General features: G+C 40.1%; 1 protein-coding gene across 2 annotated transcripts in view; it reads left to right on the forward strand.

The window, feature by feature from the left end:
• The first annotated feature begins 2323 nt into the window (after positions 1–2323).
• LOC123971487 (guanine nucleotide-binding protein G(q) subunit alpha) overlaps positions 2324–19147 on the forward strand; it is a 51525-nt gene continuing 34701 nt past the window's right edge. The window contains exon 1 of one of the 2 annotated variants that reach the window (XM_046050351.1): positions 2324–3610. In XM_046050351.1, coding sequence (XP_045906307.1) covers positions 3475–3610 — 136 coding nt within the window. In that variant the 5' untranslated portion in view covers positions 2324–3474. The remainder of the gene's footprint in view (positions 3611–19147) is intronic. The other variant, XM_046050349.1, reaches the window with a different exon arrangement.

The following is a 19147-nucleotide window of genomic DNA, read 5'->3' on the forward strand; positions in this document are numbered from 1 at the left end:
GTAGCTTTGGCACTGTGTGCAGGCGCCAAGTCCTGTTGGAAAATGAAATCTGCATCTCCATAAAGTTGGTCAGCAGCAGGAAGCATGAAGTGCTCTAAAACTTCCTGGTAGACGGCTGCGTTGACCTTGGACCTCAGAAAACACAGTGGACCAACACCAGCAGATGACATGGCACCCAAACCATCACTGACTGTGGAAACTTTACACTAGACTTCAAGCAACGTGGATTCTGTGCCTCTCCGCTCTTCCTCCAGGTTCTGGGACCTTGATTTCCAAAGGAAATGCAAAATTTACTTTCATCAGAGAACATAACTTTGGACCGCTCAGCAGCAGTCTAGTCCTTTTTGTCTTTAGTCCAGGCGAGACGCTTCTGACGCTGTGTCTTGTTCAAGAGTGGCTGACACAAGGAATGCGACAGCTGAAACCCATGTCTTGCATACGTCTGTGCGTGGTGGTTCTTGAAACACTGACTCTAGCTGCAGTCCACTCTTTGTGAATCCCCCCCACATTTTTGAATGGGTTTTGTTTCACAATCCTCTCCAGGGTGCGGTTATCCCTATTGCTTGCACGCTTGCTCGCTTTTTTCTACCACATCTTTTCCTTCCCTTCGCCTCTCTATTAATGTGCTTGGACACAGAGCTCTGTGAACAGCCAGCCACTTTGGCAACGACCTTTTGTGTCTTGCCCTCCTTGTGCAAGGTGTCAATGGTCGTCTTCTGGACAGCTGTCAAGACAGCAGTCTTCCCCATGATTGTGTAGCCTACAGAACTAGACTGAGAGACCATTTAAAGGCCTTTGCAGGTGTTTTGAGTTAATTAGCTGATTAGAGTGTGGCACCAGGTGTCTTCAATATTGAACCTTTTCACAATATTCTAATTCTCTGAGATACTGATTTTGGGGTTTTCATTAGTTGTCAGTTATAATCATCAAAATTAAAAGGAATGAACACTTGATCAGTCTGTGTGGAATGAATGTATACATTATACAAGTTTCACTTTTTGAATAGAATTACTGAAATAAATCAACTTTTTGATGATATTCTAATTATATGACCAGCACCTGTATACTTGTATGCTCGAATGAGTGAGGACAGCTGAGTGAGTCTGTTGTTTATCCATCTTTAGAGCCAATCGTATCATCCCACAGAGACAAGTTGTCCCACTCCGGATAACAAAGAGAACTGAGATATTTGGACTGTTACGTTTACACAGATTCAGTGCCACATCACACATTAATATCCCTGAGTTCAGGGTTACATGCAATATGTTTGGAATTCCCATTACACATGCATAATTAGTATTTGTACTTTTGGCACATTGTGGTTATAACATTACTTTTACTTCAGTAAAATATTGAAAGCAGGACTTATTGTGTGATATTGTTTTATTAAAGGATCTGAATACTTCTTACAACACTCTCACTGATAAACTCAGGTTTCATATCTTAAAAGCAAATTTTTAAGTGACAAACACATATCATCAGAACAACAGAAAAAAAAAACCTTTTAGCTGATTATAGTAGAAGGTACACCGCTACCCATGTGTTAAATGAGTCAGGGTCATGACCGTCTGTTAAAAGGAAAACGACTGAATTGTTCTGTTAAATTGTAATTGATATAGGCCTACTGTTTCTTTGACTTTATCCTGTCTCCTATGCGTCACAAAGTAAATATGAGTCTTGGTGTTTTCCAATACCAAGTTTACTGGAAAACATGAGACACTTTACTTATCCTAACATCCATAACAAAAGGAAGGAAAGCCATGTCAAATATTGACAGTATCTATGTTTGTTGACTATGTGTTCTTTTTGGGTGAAAGCCAAAGCTGATAATGTGGCAGAAGTATATAGGCCTACTTTACGTATTGTGCTGCAGACAATAGTAGAAGAAATGGTCAAAAGATATTTTACTTTATTTATTTATACATTTCTTTACTTACCAAATTTCTATTATTATTTCTATTCCTTTTTTCCTTGATGTGCACTGTGACACAAGAATTTCCCCTCAGGGATCAGTAAAATATTTCTGATTCTGATTACTAATATAAAATGTAAAAATATTCCTGCATTCATAATCCTACTTAGGTAAAAATACATAAGTATAATTAGCAGAAGCAGTCAGGATGAACGCATAGTGCGCTGGTGTTTGACAGGAGATGGGCGTTGCCCGTCCAGCCAAATGTCAGTTGCTTTCGCCGACACGCCTCCGATAGGAAGACTTCCTCTCAAGCAAACTTTGGGAAGTTGACCAGCCAGGAAAGACCCGCCTCAAACGCCCACAAACTCTGTTTTCATTCGCCCTGCCTCTTGTCAATCAATCATATCCCAAGCGACGTCAGCAGCAGCATCACGCCGGGGTTGAGGAGTGGGTGACGAGGAGCAATCACCACCAAGGGAAAAAAAATACCAGGAGCGAGAAAATGCACGGAGTACAAGTGTCCATTTGACTGGCAGATAGACGTTTTCGCATTTTGAGTGTTTGGTCCTGGTGAGGTCTTTTGGGGAACACTAGCTAAACACAATGAAGGTCCTCTGTCAGGCCGAGCGTTCTGGTTTTTAGCCAGCTGGCTGCAATTCCAGGGATGGCTAGCTGAGCTAACTTAGCTAGCTAACAATTAGCCTGCCCATTTAGCTTCACTGGTCACTGGGTGCCTCGGTCTGCAAAGGATAACTGTTCTGGGGGCAATTGTAACGCGGTTCTTAGGGTTGTGGTTCGTCGAGTGCGTGAGACCGAGGGCCAGCCTATCGGTTTGTTCAGTAGATGGACAGTTTTAACGGGCGCTCATTGTCACTGCGCGGGCGTAACAGTGTTGGTATCGGGGCGGCTAGGCTTGTACTCGGCCGGCCAACCAGCAGAGGGATTGTACAGATGTGGCAGTGGCAGCCAGTAGTGTCCCACTGTGTCTGGGACCGAAGTTGGTAGCTTGACCAAAAAAAATCCGGATTTCAAATTAGTATTAGGCTCATGGGCTAACCAGCGGGAAGGAGGATTAAAACGTGTTGGCACACTAAACAGAATCATCAACTTGTCACGTTAGCGTGGTTATAACGTTAAGCATCATTTAGCTTACAAGCTAGTGAGCGAGTTAACGTTACCTAAACTGATTTCATGCTAAAGTGCATCAAATAAAATTGCAACACATAAATTTGCACCTTAGATAGTCATCTGAGATGTTTGCGGGCGTGTTGCATTGCAAGTTTTCTGTAATCAGCTGTCAGTCCCTTTAACCTGAGGATTTACACAAGACTTTGACAGAGCTGTCTAATATTTGACCCCTTGGCTGCAGTTTTTCCATCAACAAGGAAGGCCAGTTTCTGCAGGAAGCACACCAGGCTCGGTTGTCTGCGTCTGAATATAACTTGTTGAAAAACGGACTGTTGCTCCGAGGGGGGGGGGGGGGGGCATTTATTTGAGACTTTGTGTGTGAGGTGTAGCCCGGCGCCCCTTGTCAGACGGGCTTTTCAGCTCATGCGGTGATGACTTTAGACTCCATGATGGCTTGTTGCCTGAGTGAGGAGGCGAAGGAGTCCAAACGAATCAACGCTGAGATCGAGAAACAACTCCGGCGAGACAAGAGAGACGCAAGAAGGGAGTTGAAGCTTCTTCTGCTGGGTAAGCATGCATGATCATCAGACTGTCTCATAGGCATGGCTGGACACTTCATTCTCTACCTCTGCTACACACACACAAACCAAGATAGTGCCTTTAAGCTGCTGATTTGATTGTATTGTAAAGGTTTTGCATGCAAAACGCTGCACCCACAATTGCACAAGCTGCATCACACTGGTCACCACAGGATTTGTCTGTGATGAGATATGCAAACCCAAAAGTCAAACGTGGTAGGTTGATTGACGGGCTTATAAACAGGAGGTGGGAGATTGTCTTCACTACCTGGTGACTCTCCTTTTATAAGCATGTAACTGTGTTGCTTGGACGTTGTTTGACTTCATGTCAGCCTTTTCTGTCTAGTTATGAGTCACTCAGGCGTCACTTTGGCTATGGCATGCTTCTGCTAATTGTTTTTATACAGAGGAAACACAGGAGTGCATTAGAAAACGGGTTGTAACATTAGTACTCTCTTGCTGTAAATCAGCTCTTCTGTTAAAAGACATATAAATCTACATGGTTATTCTCAGTGTTTGTTAGTATTCAGTCATAACAATATGACAAACTCTGAATTGTATCAAGCATGAGTTTGGCTTAATAATTTTCACAACCAGTTGTCAACAGTCCCCTCTTATTATTATCCTTCCTGAAGTCGTCTTCCACATTAATGTAGTTTTATCTACTTGTAAAACATGGCTTATATAATGTAAAAGAGTTGGGTTTTAATTAAGTCTGCTACGAGAGAGAGAGCACTCTCTTGGTGTCTGGTCTAGAAGAGACCTTCACTGAGGTGGCCCTCTCTGGGAAATAACAGTTCTCCAGAGAGTAGGCAGAGCCATCCACACACTAATTTTCATGCTTCAAGAAGAGGAGCAGAGCCACTGTGTGTTTTGATACAATGTTATTTTGATAGAGAAAGCTGCTGTTTTCTTTATTCCACACTACAGTTTAGTTCAAGTTTAGGGTTAGCTACCGAACAGCATCTTTACTGTACATCAACGTCCAACATGGGAGCGGAATAGCAGCTTATAAAAAAATAACTCATTTATTGTGTTTGTTTTCAAACAATTTGTGTTTGAGTTGTAGTATCGTTGTCAGAACCTCAGGGGGGCTGTTGAATGCTGAAACACTAATCACTGTTACAGCTTTGTTAACATAATGAAATGTTCAAATTCTATTAGCAAGTAGAGTAATGGATGCCTATTTAGCTTAGACTATGACCATAATAGCTTTTCGGATAGATCCATTAAGAAACCCTCTATCCACAAAAAACACTGTTAAATGGATGCCAGTGAAACAACATCTTGTGTGGAGCTGGGACAAGACGAGATATCCACAACTGGCCTTTAAACCCATCGGATAGCTCAGAGTCTAGTCTTTCCAAGATGCATATGTAATCTTCACTCCTTTCAACTTCAACTACGTCATTCATTTGCATGCAGAAGCTGAAATAAAACAGAAATACACTGAACTAAGCTGTCATTCTCCTTCTCCTGTTAAAGCGTCAGGAAAAAACATTTGTGTGTTTTTTTTTTTTTAGTTTATGAATATTTGCTAGCTTTTTAGCTACATCATTATTGTAATTAAAAGTGAGAATGTGAGCTGTGAAGGGTTTTTTTTTGTGGTATGTCTTATATATTATATTTTGAAATATGTCTTTAGTATTAAAGGCTGTGTTTTACCTAGGAGACACATTTCTCCAGAGGGGACAATAAAATGTTGAAACTGCCAAAGCTATTCATATTTTGGAGTTTTTAGTCATTACCAAGCAGCTTCAGATACATCAGGCCAGCTGTGAGTTGCTTACTCCGACACACATGTGGCTAGGTGCAAACAAAAGCGTATGGAACCTCTTTGATTAGAGGATTGTTACTTGTTTTCTGAGGCTGATACTAATATTGATATTTAAGAAATCAAACAATGAGATACAGATTTATGGGTCAGGCCCCAGATACCACTTATGATATTTGGCTGGTGTACCATGATCCGCTGTGTAACTCATGTCACTGTAACGTTACATCCCAAACTCACGGACTAACCAGTCGGATAACAATACCAACAAACGCATGGTTATACATTCACAACTAAGAATTGTGCCTTTCCTTTGCTAGCCTTCATCTCAACCAGCAATCATTATCTACGTTAAATGCCTTGTTTGGTGTCCGCTCCGTAGATTGGATGCTCACTGTTTAGATGCTGAACCGTTGCCGTCGTGCTGGTGTGGTAGACTAGTTCCGTTTTACAGTAGACACATTGTACAGAGTTGTTGTCTTTGTCTTTTTCTCTGGCCTGTTTCGTCCTTGTCTCTCGCTATTTTCTCTCTTTCTCCATTTTTCAATTCACGCAATTAAATCATGTCGTCTTCACTTGTCCACAGCGTAAGCGCGTTGTGCGTCAGTAATCTTTATTGTGAAACAGTGCCCTGTATATAGATATATGGATTAAAAGAAGCATCGATGCAAAGAATTCAAGTTTCTTAATGAATTGTTTCGGCCCTAAATTAAGACCTCAGGTAGTCGTTAGTCGCATGTGTGTAATATGAATCTGGGGATATTTTGGTGTAATATGAAGTCTCCATGTGACTGAATACTACGCTATATCGAAGCACTTATCTACTTGTGAAATGGCCTTGCTTGTGACTTCATGGTTGGCAACACACAGAAAGCATCTGTTTGTTAATTTGGCCAATATAATGCCAGACATTGATTAGAAATAGTGTTTTACACATTGTTCTGCTTTTCCTGCTCTCAGATGAGATGCTGGGATGGTGACTCATTGAGAGAGAGTGATTTGGAAGACATCCCTTTTCCGTCCTCGCAGCCCAAATGTTTTGATGAAAATGTTAAAGTACAAATTGCAGGAGCCATTTTTGCTTCAGCTTGTGGTGGGAGTCAGCTGTCACATTATTTAAGCTTGTGTGAAAAGGATCTAAGAACTACCTAGCTACAGTGTGAGTTATAGGGCGCTCTGGTTGTCTCACTTCATTTAGAACCTATTATGGACCCCTTTGATCCTTTTTATAGACCTTCATACATAGTGTAGCTATTTATTATGTTTTTGGCTGCATATGTATCATGTCTTGAATCTTTTATTTGCATTGGCTTAAATTCACTGTTATTTTTTTCCCAATCTGTGACAAAAAATAAATAAATCAACAACAAAGTTTTGGTAATTTGGCTGCTAAGGTAAGATAAGATGTTCCTTTATTGATTGCTAATAATGTTAGAGCACAAATGCAGCTGTAACCAAATATTTCAGTTTTCAAAAATATTCATTGCATTTGAAGCTTAAAACCTTTTATTTAAATGTTTATAGTTTTCTGAAGTTTGTTTTGATGCAGTGTTAAAATACTTCTCTGCAACCTATACGGAGTGTTGGTGGTTTTGTCTTATGTTTTAAACAGAGGCAATTATTCCAGCTGTTTATCAGCAACAGGCTGACTTTCCTTCAGTGGTGTGGTTAGCTAGCTGCTAGTGCTTTGTAGACATGCAGGCTGAGGAATAGCTGGGGTCAGAGGAGTGCTCTGCTGCCTGCTCTGTAGCTAATGAAAGTCACAAGTAATTAAATGTGTACAGCCGGAGCGCAGGGCGCTGCAGTAACAACGGCAGTTTGTGAGCTTTCCTAAGTAAATTGGACCTTTTTTATTTTCCAAATGTGGGTGCTTGTTAGTGCAATTGTGTCGAACAGCTGATGTTGATTTTCACATTGGTATCTTCACGGACTGAACTTGGCAGATGCGCACTAAAGTATACAGGGGAAAAGGGACGATAAGTTAGGTTCCTGTACAATGGCAAGGCCTCTTCTTATGGCAAATTATATTTTTATGTTCTTGTGATGTATATTTCTCTGGATTATGTCATACCAAGTTAATCTACTATAACAAGAACTTCACTATGTACCAGAGGGAGAGGTACGCCAGTGTTTAAACTAAAAGATGTGTTAGAGAAAAAAAACTTATGTTATACAGTATGGCAGTGTGCAAACAGTGACTCAAGACAGTGACTTTGGCTTTTGTAGATCCACTGTTGACCGAAGGTTAAGTCAGTCATATGGATGAAAAACCTGTAAAACATGCACTAATGCATTACTGCACAAATGCTAAGTAGTTTTTCCAAAGCACACAAGTCAGTCATCTGACTTACCCCCTTTACTTATAGTTGTGGTTCCTCCATTAAATAATATAAAATCACAACGTACTATTTTGAAATGATCTTAAGTTATTCGTTTTACAAGCTAAAGAAGATATAGTGCCATCCCTCTGCAAGTCAGCATTGTGTACGTTCGGGGACATCTCTTATAAATTGTTTTTGAATTGTTGTGCATAATCATTTTATAATCATAACGGCCAAATATTGTCTTTTTGATCAGTCATTCAGAGTTTTAGGAAACACTGTTACTGTAAGACACCAGACAAATGCAGTGTTTTTCCAGCAGAGCATCGTGGCAGAGGTGTGTCGCCTCACCTGTAATGAAGACTGCCCATGCAAATTTCAGAAGAAATATAACAAAAAGAGCAAATATACCAGAGAGGGTGACAGATGGGGACAGGGAAGTTGGGGGTGGGCGTGGCCTCCAGTACAGTACATTCAGTGTCAACGAACAGTAATTTAATTTTATTCATTTCAAAAGTGTGCTGCCAATCACATCTGTCTGCGTGTCAGATCTCTCTTCTAGATTCCGATCAATAGGGGAAAAAGAGACGATTTCCATGCTGATATTGTGAATTTGGATAGTATACCACTTTCTTGTATAAACTACACTTAGAACAGGCGGATATTATGCTTTTGAAAGCTCTTATGTAAATTGACTAATACCTTTTCCTGAATGGATTATGTTTAAAAATAAAAATCGTTCGATTACAGTCTCCTTGACTGAACATGTAAAGATACATTTTACTGATAAATCAGTTATGCTCTACACTCCATGGATGCCTGCAGCTACACTTCGCCTTTCCTTGTGACTGCAACTTCCACTGTCTTCATCTACACTAGAAAACAAAAAGGGGGAAAGAGCATGAATGTGTGTGTGTGGCTATAACAACGCTGTTGACACAATGTCCACGATACCCAGCAGTCCCTGCTGTAGTTTATGGAGAGCTGGAACAGAGCCCATCTGTGGCCAACACCAAAGGAATGTTTCACAACAATCAGTATTTAATGTTTTATTAGATTAATCAAAACTCAGGTTTAGTATAATTTTCAAGACGAACAGGAAAGGATTTGTGATTGTCCCTAAGTTTTGGGGACGTCTCATCACCATAGTGCCAGATCACATAGCTAATGCCATACATTTAATGCCTAGACTGGACACAGACACTGTGAAGGCCCCTTCAGACCAAATTTATTTTAGCTTGTTTGTTTGAATTTTGGCAAATTGGCACCATAATAGTACTGATAGATGGCTCAGTCACAATCAGGTGAGGCTCATTTGCACCTAAATACTATGTTCACCAACTAGTAGCTAAAGCCCTGGATATACTTGCTTTTAACTACGCGTTCATCCATGCAAGTGGGCTGCCTCGCGTATCCTGTGTTCCTTTCGAGCGTAGGTTGTGCACGTCTACAGAAATTAAAGCTACGCGTCCGCAAGATGCAATTCAGCACATGAATGTGGGGACAGTTTGTCGATCTGACAGGCAGCGATCTCCTGTTCGACACACCAGCCCAGGTGGTGGCGGCATGCAGTTGGTTTGCCAACCTATTAAATGCAAAAGAAGAAGGTCAGCAGCAGACTTTAAAAAAAGTAGATTTATGGTGAGATGTTTACAGTAAAACTCCTGGAGCTAGTCTGTAATTACAGAGATCGTTATGATATGTCATTAAAATCATGACCTCCTCGAGGTTCACTATATTTGGTTTGTTTATGTTGTGCAAATTCGGAGGTTGTCAAGGAAGATGATCCGTTGTCGGCGAGGGACGATCCGGCCCTGATCTGCTCCCTAGTGGATTCACATTTAATCCTCCAGGTACACGCGAAGTACGCAGGCAAATATGTGAACATTGCCGTTTACATCGCAGCCACCTACGCCTACACACTGTTAAATAGCAAGTATGTTGGGGTCTGAGATCTGCTGGTGCTGAGCAGGTGGTGAACAGTGGGTTTTTAGAGCTTTTTTGCTGAAAACAGCTGCATGCTTCGGCTGAAAAACGACGCTGTGAGAGTGGTGATTATTGGACATTGTTAATATAAAAATTAATTATAGACTGTTTAACATAATAACACAATAATAAACTTAAAATTGTCTATCAAATCTTATAACTTGGCTTTACAGACAAACATATATAGATGTAGAAATCTCTCTGGGCCGCTTGAGCGAACGAGAGAGATGAGTCGTCCGCCCACTTGGATTATACACCAGCCCACATCCTCCTACTCAAGATCCTCAAAACACGTGAGTCTAACTTTTAGTCGAGGTTTTGCAGCTGAAGCGGTAAGAGAGTAGACAATAGGGAGTAGATAAGCAATTTAGGTTTGGGTAGCTGGCTAATGAGTGCTGTATTGAAATATTGAGTAGCTATAAGGAGTGCCTTTTTTTTTTTTTTAAACTTGTTCAACTTTTCATAAAGCCGATGCACTTTCACTTTTCGTGAACTGACCAATCACATGTTGGAGCTGGGCAGGACATTAAAAAATTTTGTGCTACAGAAAACTTTTGAAATGTTTGATTATGAATGGTTATGACTATTGACAAGTTAGTTATTAGTATTAACAAATTGGAGACTAACCTCAATTTAGACAATTTTTCTTGCCCAAGGATTTAATGAATGAAAACATCTGACAAAAATGAAACTGCTGATTTGTCCAACTGCAATTTATTTAGAATACTATTATCTGAAATTATAATGAATAAAGTAACATCAAATAATGACTATATTATTATACTAACAGTAAACTATTATATTAACATTGTACTTTTTATTTTCTGTTGTAATATTGTACTAATACAGTTATATATACTAGTTACTTCTCCAGGTTGTGGCTAGAGCCTCTGGAGTGGACAGATGTAGGTTTAGCCAGAGTCAGGATGCCATTGTGAAAAACTCAGAATCAGAAGGAGCTTTATTGCCAAGTAGTATTTAACACATACAGGGAATTTGTTTTGGTGATAAGGTACTAGAAATATATAAATATGGAATAGACAATGCGAGTTATATAAGAATATTAAAAAGAATAGAGAAAAATAATACAACTGTTTGCAGAATATACAACTAACATATATACAGCTATGTGCTCATTTTAACCACCTTCTCCTGAGAGCAACATGTTCCCTTGTTCTATTTTACATATATTTCACTAAAGTTATTGTTATAAATATTGTTCAGTAATCTCAACATAAAGTGTGGTGTGGGTGGTGCTGGTGTTTAATGTCTCTGTCCCTGGTTCAAAAACAAGTCATTCCACAAGCCACAATGAAGCGATCACAGTGATCAGTGTTTTTAAAAAGCTGTGTCTGTGTTTTTTTTTCTTTCTTTCAATGTGTCAAAAAAAAAAAAAAAAAAAAGTTTTAAAAAGCTTTGTCAATATTTATAAACCCATTGTCCACATTGTAGGGTCTTCACTTTTATAGTCCTCCACTAGTTTTCACATCAAATTGCACACAGGAGAGGGAGTAATTATAGAGGAGAGGAGAATCATGTGTGTTTTTGTGCATGGCGATTGCAGGAGGGGGGGCGGGGCGTTAAACACAGTCGCTCCGCTTTAATCTTGAGAAGCTGCAGAGCTGCAGTCTCTATTCATTCAACTTACTGTAAATTTTCAGCTTCTCTCTCTCACTCACACACACACACACACACACACACACACACACACACACACACACACACACACACACACACACACACACACACACACACACACACCTACCTGTCATTCACCGGCCTTGTGTGAGTTTTGCGTGCATGCAGTTGTCGGCAGCACGGCATGCACGTTGCGGTTCCTTGCGGGTCTATTTCAAGTAGCCGGCTATCTAAAAATGATAAAATATTCTTCATCAACGGTGATAAATTATTCGAAAGTCCCGTAAGGTGCGGACAACTCGGCAGTGAAGCCTGGGCTCTGTCTTTTCAGCAAGTGTTCCTCCTGCCACTACACACACACACACACGCTATGCCTACACATGCGCACTGACGACACAGGGTTAGGGTTACAATATTGGATTTATTTACGCACTTTTAAAAACATTTATTGAAAGTTTTATTCTTTTTACATGGTTATTTACAGCATTAAATGTTGAAAAGTATGTTGTAATAGGCTACATATTAACTTATTGGGAGAAAACTGGTAGTTCTGTGTAAACTCAGACATTGAGCACTCCCATACCGCCAAAATGGCATGATCCTTGTTTCACTGCGAAGCTTCAGCTGTGACTGTGACAGTTGAATCAGGCTCGAAGCATCGAATGTTCGACTATTGGAGGTCAGCCCTACTAAAATCACTGAATTGACCCTGCCTATATTTGGGACAGGCGTCCATATGGGACAGGCCTTTCGCACAAAACTGAAATGGGCTACTATGAAATGGTTTAAAATTGATCAAATACACGTCATTCATTCAGATGGCTTATGCACTTGTAACAAAAACAACACAGTGCAGGAGGAGAAAAGTGTGCACATGTGTGGCAGAAGTTAGCAGACAGAGAACGATGGACTTCACATGACAGTATTCACAACTTGGATTAATTTTTATGAAAAGCTTTTCTGATTCTTTTTATCGGTGGACCCTAACAGACTAAAGGAATATAAATAATCACGGAAGAGCGCTTCAAAGATAACGGGAGTCAGCACTTTTTTCCCCATCTCTTCTATCATGCAGGTTACACCGGTAAATCTATAAGAATTAGACTTTGGGGCTTGTTGTATCTGTTAAATTAACTGATCAGTTGAATTTTGGAGAATCTAACCGATCTAACAATGTGTAGCATGTCCATAGTGACATATTGATTATAGCCTACATTTAAACATTAATATTTGTATTAACGATCTAAGCAACTTAGAACCAGCTAAAGCGGATGAAACGGCAGGGTTTTATGTATCCAAAGAACTTCTGTAAAAACCAGAACAGGCGTTTAATTGAGGCCTGCGTTTATTTGTCAAAATGTGTTCCCACACCAGGCCAATAAACGGGGTAGGCGGCTATTTGGGACTCGGCTGTCCAGTATAAATGTCTGTGAAAGCTCCCTATGAAAAATGGCGTAGAAAGAGATGCTTCAAATCAAACATCAGGAGAACATTCTGTACATCTTAACACGCTAAGGCCCCAGGCAGACCAGGGTATGTACCTGAACTTGTAATTGAAATGGGAGTCAGGATACTGTGTGTATACACACACACACACTGAGCACACACTTCATCTGTCAATGTGCACACCATTCAAACAGGTCCGTAGTATCTAGGTTAATGAGTGTTTGTTTTTTGGCAACACCCAAGGATGTCTCATGCATGGAGCCTACCTACGCCTATTATGGTTTCTCTTAGTAAGCCAAGCAGATAAGCCCAGTGTTAGCCATATTTATTTGGATCCCTGTTAGCTGCTGCCAGGGTAACAACAGACATGGCAGAGTTTTGTAGAAACAACAAAACTGCAGACAGTACCGACGAACAACCCTCACCTAAAATGACTAAGACTTGTGAGAGTGTGTATGTGCAGTAGCATTGTGGACCATCATAGGGCTGCCCTGTGCTATCCCAGTAATCCACATAGGCACATTAACAATGTTGAAGGAAGAGTTGGCACATGCCTGCCTTTATCCATACTCCCACAACTGTATGTCTAACAGCACCTACTGACTCTCAGCCAAGGTTGATAATGCTAATCATCGCCCACGTGCGCTCATTTCTCCAAAATCTCAAATAGCTAGACTCACACAGCCGGACCTGGCACACTCGGCACAGTCTCAGTGTGACTGTGCCAACTAACTGCCAGTGAGTTTAGCCAAATGCGTTTTGGTTTATATTGAAATCGTTTTCATCCACCATGAAAGTCACATGCACTTTCAGCTCCTTTCCACTTAGTAGTAAATTGTGTTTAAACAGATGAAACCCTTTCAGCCAGTTATCCTGGCTGAATTTAACAAAGTGGGATGCTGAATACATTTTCATTACTCTGCCAGGACATCTCTTTATTTCTTGATCCAGTGTGACCTGTGTGGCACCTTTTTCCTGTCAGGAAGCATTGGTTGGTGGTCTAACATTATGGTTATTGTGTTGGACATTAGATGATTCATTATCATCCAGTATATTGATTAAGGCATTAGTTTAATTGATTAAAAGAAAATTGATCAGTGATAGTTGTTTTAATAAGTTTACATTTGCTCTGACTCAAATTTTAGCCTTTGTCATAATCAGCACACGCCACCGGGAAAGACACTGCCAAAACTTCCAGAGTGGAAGAAAAGAGCGGGCTGTTCGGTTGGACTGCAGAGCGGGGCCTTTCAAAATGAACAGACGCTACAGTGTTTCTGCTGGTAATGCTAAGCTACTTTATTGCTTCTGTTATCAAGTGCAGTTAGCTGGCATTCTAGCCGCTGGCTAATTTAGCTGGTTTGCAGGGATCTTAATCAGGCACGCACGTCACTGCTGTGAAGTGTGAAATCACCTTTTTCCGCCTTATTACAGAATAGAAAGATCAGACAGACATCCATAGAACATGATATTAGTTAATTACAATACCTACATCTGAGAACATGCATACACATACTGATAAGAGAATACTAAATACATTATAAATTATCTGTCTTCTGAAAGTGTCTTGTAAAAGTGGGAAGGGATTACTTAAAATACATTTTAGTTGCATCAAAAACAGGAGATCTATGTTCATTTAAATAACATTTTGCCAGCAGAATCCAATAGTTTTTCAAGATATTCATTATATCATTATTTGTGGTCATGTTCTCAGTGTCAAACACAGCTTAACCATGTCATGTGACATGCTTCAGTAACAACAATTACTGGGACTACTAGAGAAATTGCTGATGAACATTTAATATCCAGGAATTCACATCCGCTACACTGCAAGATGACCCCTGTGAACATTGAATGAGAATAGCTTTCGTTATATTTGATTTGAAATATGTTGCTGTTTGTTAACTGTGTAGATTAATGCTTTAGCTTTTATGTTGTGATTTGGTTTATTGTTGAACATGGTTGCTTTTTTATTTTTTAAATAAAATATGCTTTAATGTTAGGGATATAATTCTTGGCTAAAGACAAAACCTGATATAATGAAAAACTTTCCCTAATACTGAATACCGAACAAGGTTTTTCACATTTTTTTTCCCCCATTTATTTATTTTAGATTTTTTTTATTTATTTTTTTACAATTGCATAATTAAATAGTCAAACTGTGCTTTTTACTCCCTGTTTCCCACAGGATTTGGAGAGACTATGGTTGATGGGTCCAAGGCCCAAGAGGGTAAATTACATGTGTCCATTTACTTTTAATGTACACATGTAATATGTTTTATACTTTCTGTGAATATAATCGTATTAATCTTATTTTATTTATTTTTTTATTTTACCAGGAAGTCTCATTGAGATTAAAAATCTCTTTTTACAAGAGAGACTTGGCCAAGGTAGCAGCCATACATAAACGCAGCATATTAAAATGCAGCATATTAAAATGCTACATACAATCATGAAAAATTCACAACAAAACAAACAAAAACCACATCTATTCAAAAACCTCAAGAAAAACAACCACATGTCTCCTTCACCACATTCTTTATGACGCTCTTAAATTTATCAATTGACATAACGTTTCTAGTTTAAGATTTTTTTGGAAATTATTCCATGCCCAGGGTGCATAGTATGAAAATGCAGTTTTCCCCAGATCTGTCAAAACCCTGGATACATTAAAAAACAACCATACTGTTTTACATACTGTATAGACACTTTATTTTGTCACATGTGTATCCTCGCGCTAAATTCATCAAGACCGACCCAATTTGATAAATAATGTTGTATGGGGTTCTTGTATCGCATAACAATAGCAATGTTTTTTTTTTTAATCATTGTTGGGCCAGATGCTGGTCTACTGGTGACATATAGTGCAGGGCATATGCAATAAAAACAAATTAACATCGATTGGGATTTCATGGGGACTTTAAAATTGTTGATTTAATCTACTAATTGTTGCTGCTCTAGAAGAATTAGAAATGTTAGAATAATCAGTTGCTACCCTAATTTAGTCTGAATTCCTTTTATTAGTGACTAGTGATAGCATCTTTATATGCACAGAGACAGAAACGACGTGGAAGATATTTTACAACCACAGACCAGGTAAACGGTGAGCACACGAGTGTTAATTTCATTCGGTACCACAGTCGGTTGGTTTCGAAAACCTCCCACATTAACCACAAGCCTCCTCCACGCACTGCTCAGCTGCTGTCCTGAATCTCGAGTGGAAAAATACAAAAACATACAAAAGTGTGAGAGAACTGAAGGCAAAAGCACTGTGAGCAGATGAAAGTAGTTTGTGAGTAAACACTAAAATAAGGTGTAGAATATAATGGTGAAATAAGAAAAAACCTCCCTCCCCACAGATACTCAGTGCGAAACACTGAATTGTTATAGCTCTCAGCTGCTCCCAATAACAAAGCGTAGGCTGCTGTCTTTAAGAGAGTGAAATATGTTGCCTGCCAGGAAATAAACAATTCATAATATTTTCTCATCTCTTAATTTTAATACTTAAAACTGCAGTAGGGAATTATTTTCAAAATAACTATGTCATATTTGCTGAAACTGTCACTATATCCTGATAGTAGTACATGAGACAGAAAATCAGATAAACAAATCAGGTTCATCCGGCTCCACTGGCTGCTCCTAATGCCATTTGCTTGAATCCACCGCTCCCTGAACAAAACAACCAATCAGAGCCAGGAGCTGTCTCTACCACAGTATCAATTGTTGCTTGTGTACATGCTGCGCAGCCCCCCTCCTCGCACATGCTCTCAGTCAAGCTCAAAGTCTTCAGTGCACGTCTTAAGAAGTTTTGCTAACACAATGGCTGAGAAGCAACCACCAGCAATGAAGGAACTGCCCATCCCTCCTTTGCAAACAACAGCGTATGTTGCAAAACATGTGCAATCATGTCCCAGCTCCACATGGAGTCTTGGACTCATTATGTTTGATGCCATGGCGCTCATATTCAACAAATGGCAAAGAGGCAAGTTGACATACAGTGGGGAATAACTTTTGAGAGGGGACTATGGTGATCTAGTCTCTCATCCTGCTGTAATACATTGTTGCAGCTGCCTCTGAAGCCTGGGTCGCGCTGCCTTGGGCCGTGAAGCGTTGGAGAGGGCGTCTTTGAGAAGACTAGTGGCGGTGAGAGGGACCAGAGTCCTGGCGAGCCTGTCTCTGGGGAGAATGGCCCTATACCTGAGGCTTCACGGGGCAACCTGCTCCTTCTTGTGGGTTTGGTGGGCAGGGCTTAGCGGAGTGATGCGTGCAACGGAGAGAGACCCCGTGGGTTTTGCATTGTATGTTTAATAGTTACCCACTACAGATTTCATTTACAATGTTGTTAAGAATAGTTAAATAAATTACTAGTGCTACACAATACATAGAAAGCCTCAAAAGACCCTGGTAATGACCCCCCAAAATCCTGATTGGACCACCCTTAGTAGAGATCTGATCAAAAAGCAAAGCCGCCTGTACTTTTATTTTGTTTTTTCAGCTCCAGGCCTCCACACTGCAACCATTTGGTTCTGACCATTTATAGAGACACAATATAGAAAAGTTTATATTCCGGGGCAACGAGTTTCTGTGCAACCATAGACTGTATATAAGAAGTGGACGTAGTCTTTGTGACGTCACCTGTTGGTTTGTGGACTGCCGTTTTGAAGCCTCGAGTTTGGCCGAAAGGGCGCCGCCATGTTGAGTTGTGCAACCAGCAGCACTGGACGTGGGCATATTTGGATGAGACGGTGGAGCTAACGAGAAGGGTCCAGCTGCAGCCCGCAGACAAACCATAGACTGTATATAAAAACCAGACAAACGTGATGGAAGTTGAACTTCCATATATGGGTTGTCCCTGAAGCCACCGCGCACAAAACGTGATGACGTTTATCTTGACTGCTCGGCCCACGCATAGTTAAATAAAAAAAAAAGAGCTGTTTAAAAAAAGAGGTGTCAACGTAGTAATCAGTGTACGTTATGTGTTAATATTTACTATACTATACTTATATATTATTAATATAGTATTTATACTATACTTCCTGCAAATACTTTTTTTTAATAGCCTAATGATAATAATAAAGCAGTGTTTCAATTCATACCACTGTTGTATATTTTATTCAAAGTGATTTTAAGTTTCACAAACCAAGAATATTCTGTGATGTTACATCACGAGCCAGATGTGTCTCGATTTAGGTTAAAACTTAACATTACTGAGAATTTATTGACAGAATAACAGCGGTACGAACATTATCAGCAGTTGCTGTACACGTCTGCTGTGTTGGCTGCAGTGGTCTGTGTGACTGGGCCTGGGGGAGCTAACTGGAGCTAGCTAGCTATTCCTGACAGCCCCCCGAAGTATATTCCTCTTACCCCAACCAGGGTATGTGCCTAAAGTTATTGATGTTGACCGTTTAACCCTACAGCGGCTAGCAGATAGGTTGCTATGCAGCCTCCGGTAACGTTACTGCAGCTATATAACACCTGCCAGCACTATGGTCGGCACTTGCGGAGCTTCTCAACTCCGAAAACGTTTGAACACATTTTCGATTCACTGCCAGTTTTCGTAAAACTGCCTATCTCCGAAATCTACACAGTTGATTTCTCGCCTAAAAACTTCTCAGAAGTGTATTTAAAGTTCTGTTGTTGGCTTCTAAAGAATAAAATGGTTTGCATTAGGATCTATCATGTACGTAAGCCGAGGTGAACGTCATCACGTTTTGTGCGCAGTGTCTTCTGGGACAAACCATATTTGGAAGTTCAACTTCCGTCATGGTCTGCAGGCTGCAGCTGGATATACTTGGAGCTAAAGGCCGTGTGTGGAGCTAGCTAGCTTGCTTAGCTAGGTGCATCTGTAATTCACGTTAACTGTCATTTTAAGAGGGCTGTCAATTTTGTCTAGGGAACAGCAGTCTTAAAACTAAACCTACTCACCAGAGAAAGTGAACAGCCAACTCATAATAAGGTTTTTCAACAGCGGTGGTTAAATTTACACAGTGCCGTGGGTATGAGTCACTCTAGCCTGATTGACAGGTCGGCATGGTAACGACTTGTCAATCATTGATAATCCCGCCCTGAAGCACACTCTACTTTATGGCCTATTTTGCTCTAAATGGGACCATAATTTACTAAATGAACATTATATTCTATTGAAGAAGAAACTAGTGACTGAGACCATAAAGTCATTATGAAAGTGTTTATTGAAGTAATAAATCAGGTGAGAATTAGGGTCATTTTACCATTATTTCTAATGGAAACAGACTTCTTTTTGCATCTAGAATAGGCTCTTGCTGCCCGTTCAATAGAATGCAGGTTTAAGGGACCTCGGTGTTGGATTCAGACCGGAAGCTTACCGCTTGTGTGCAACACA

The sequence above is a fragment of the Micropterus dolomieu genome, linkage group LG05, assembly GCF_021292245.1.
Source record: "Micropterus dolomieu isolate WLL.071019.BEF.003 ecotype Adirondacks linkage group LG05, ASM2129224v1, whole genome shotgun sequence".
Taxonomy (NCBI): domain Eukaryota; kingdom Metazoa; phylum Chordata; class Actinopteri; order Centrarchiformes; family Centrarchidae; genus Micropterus; species Micropterus dolomieu.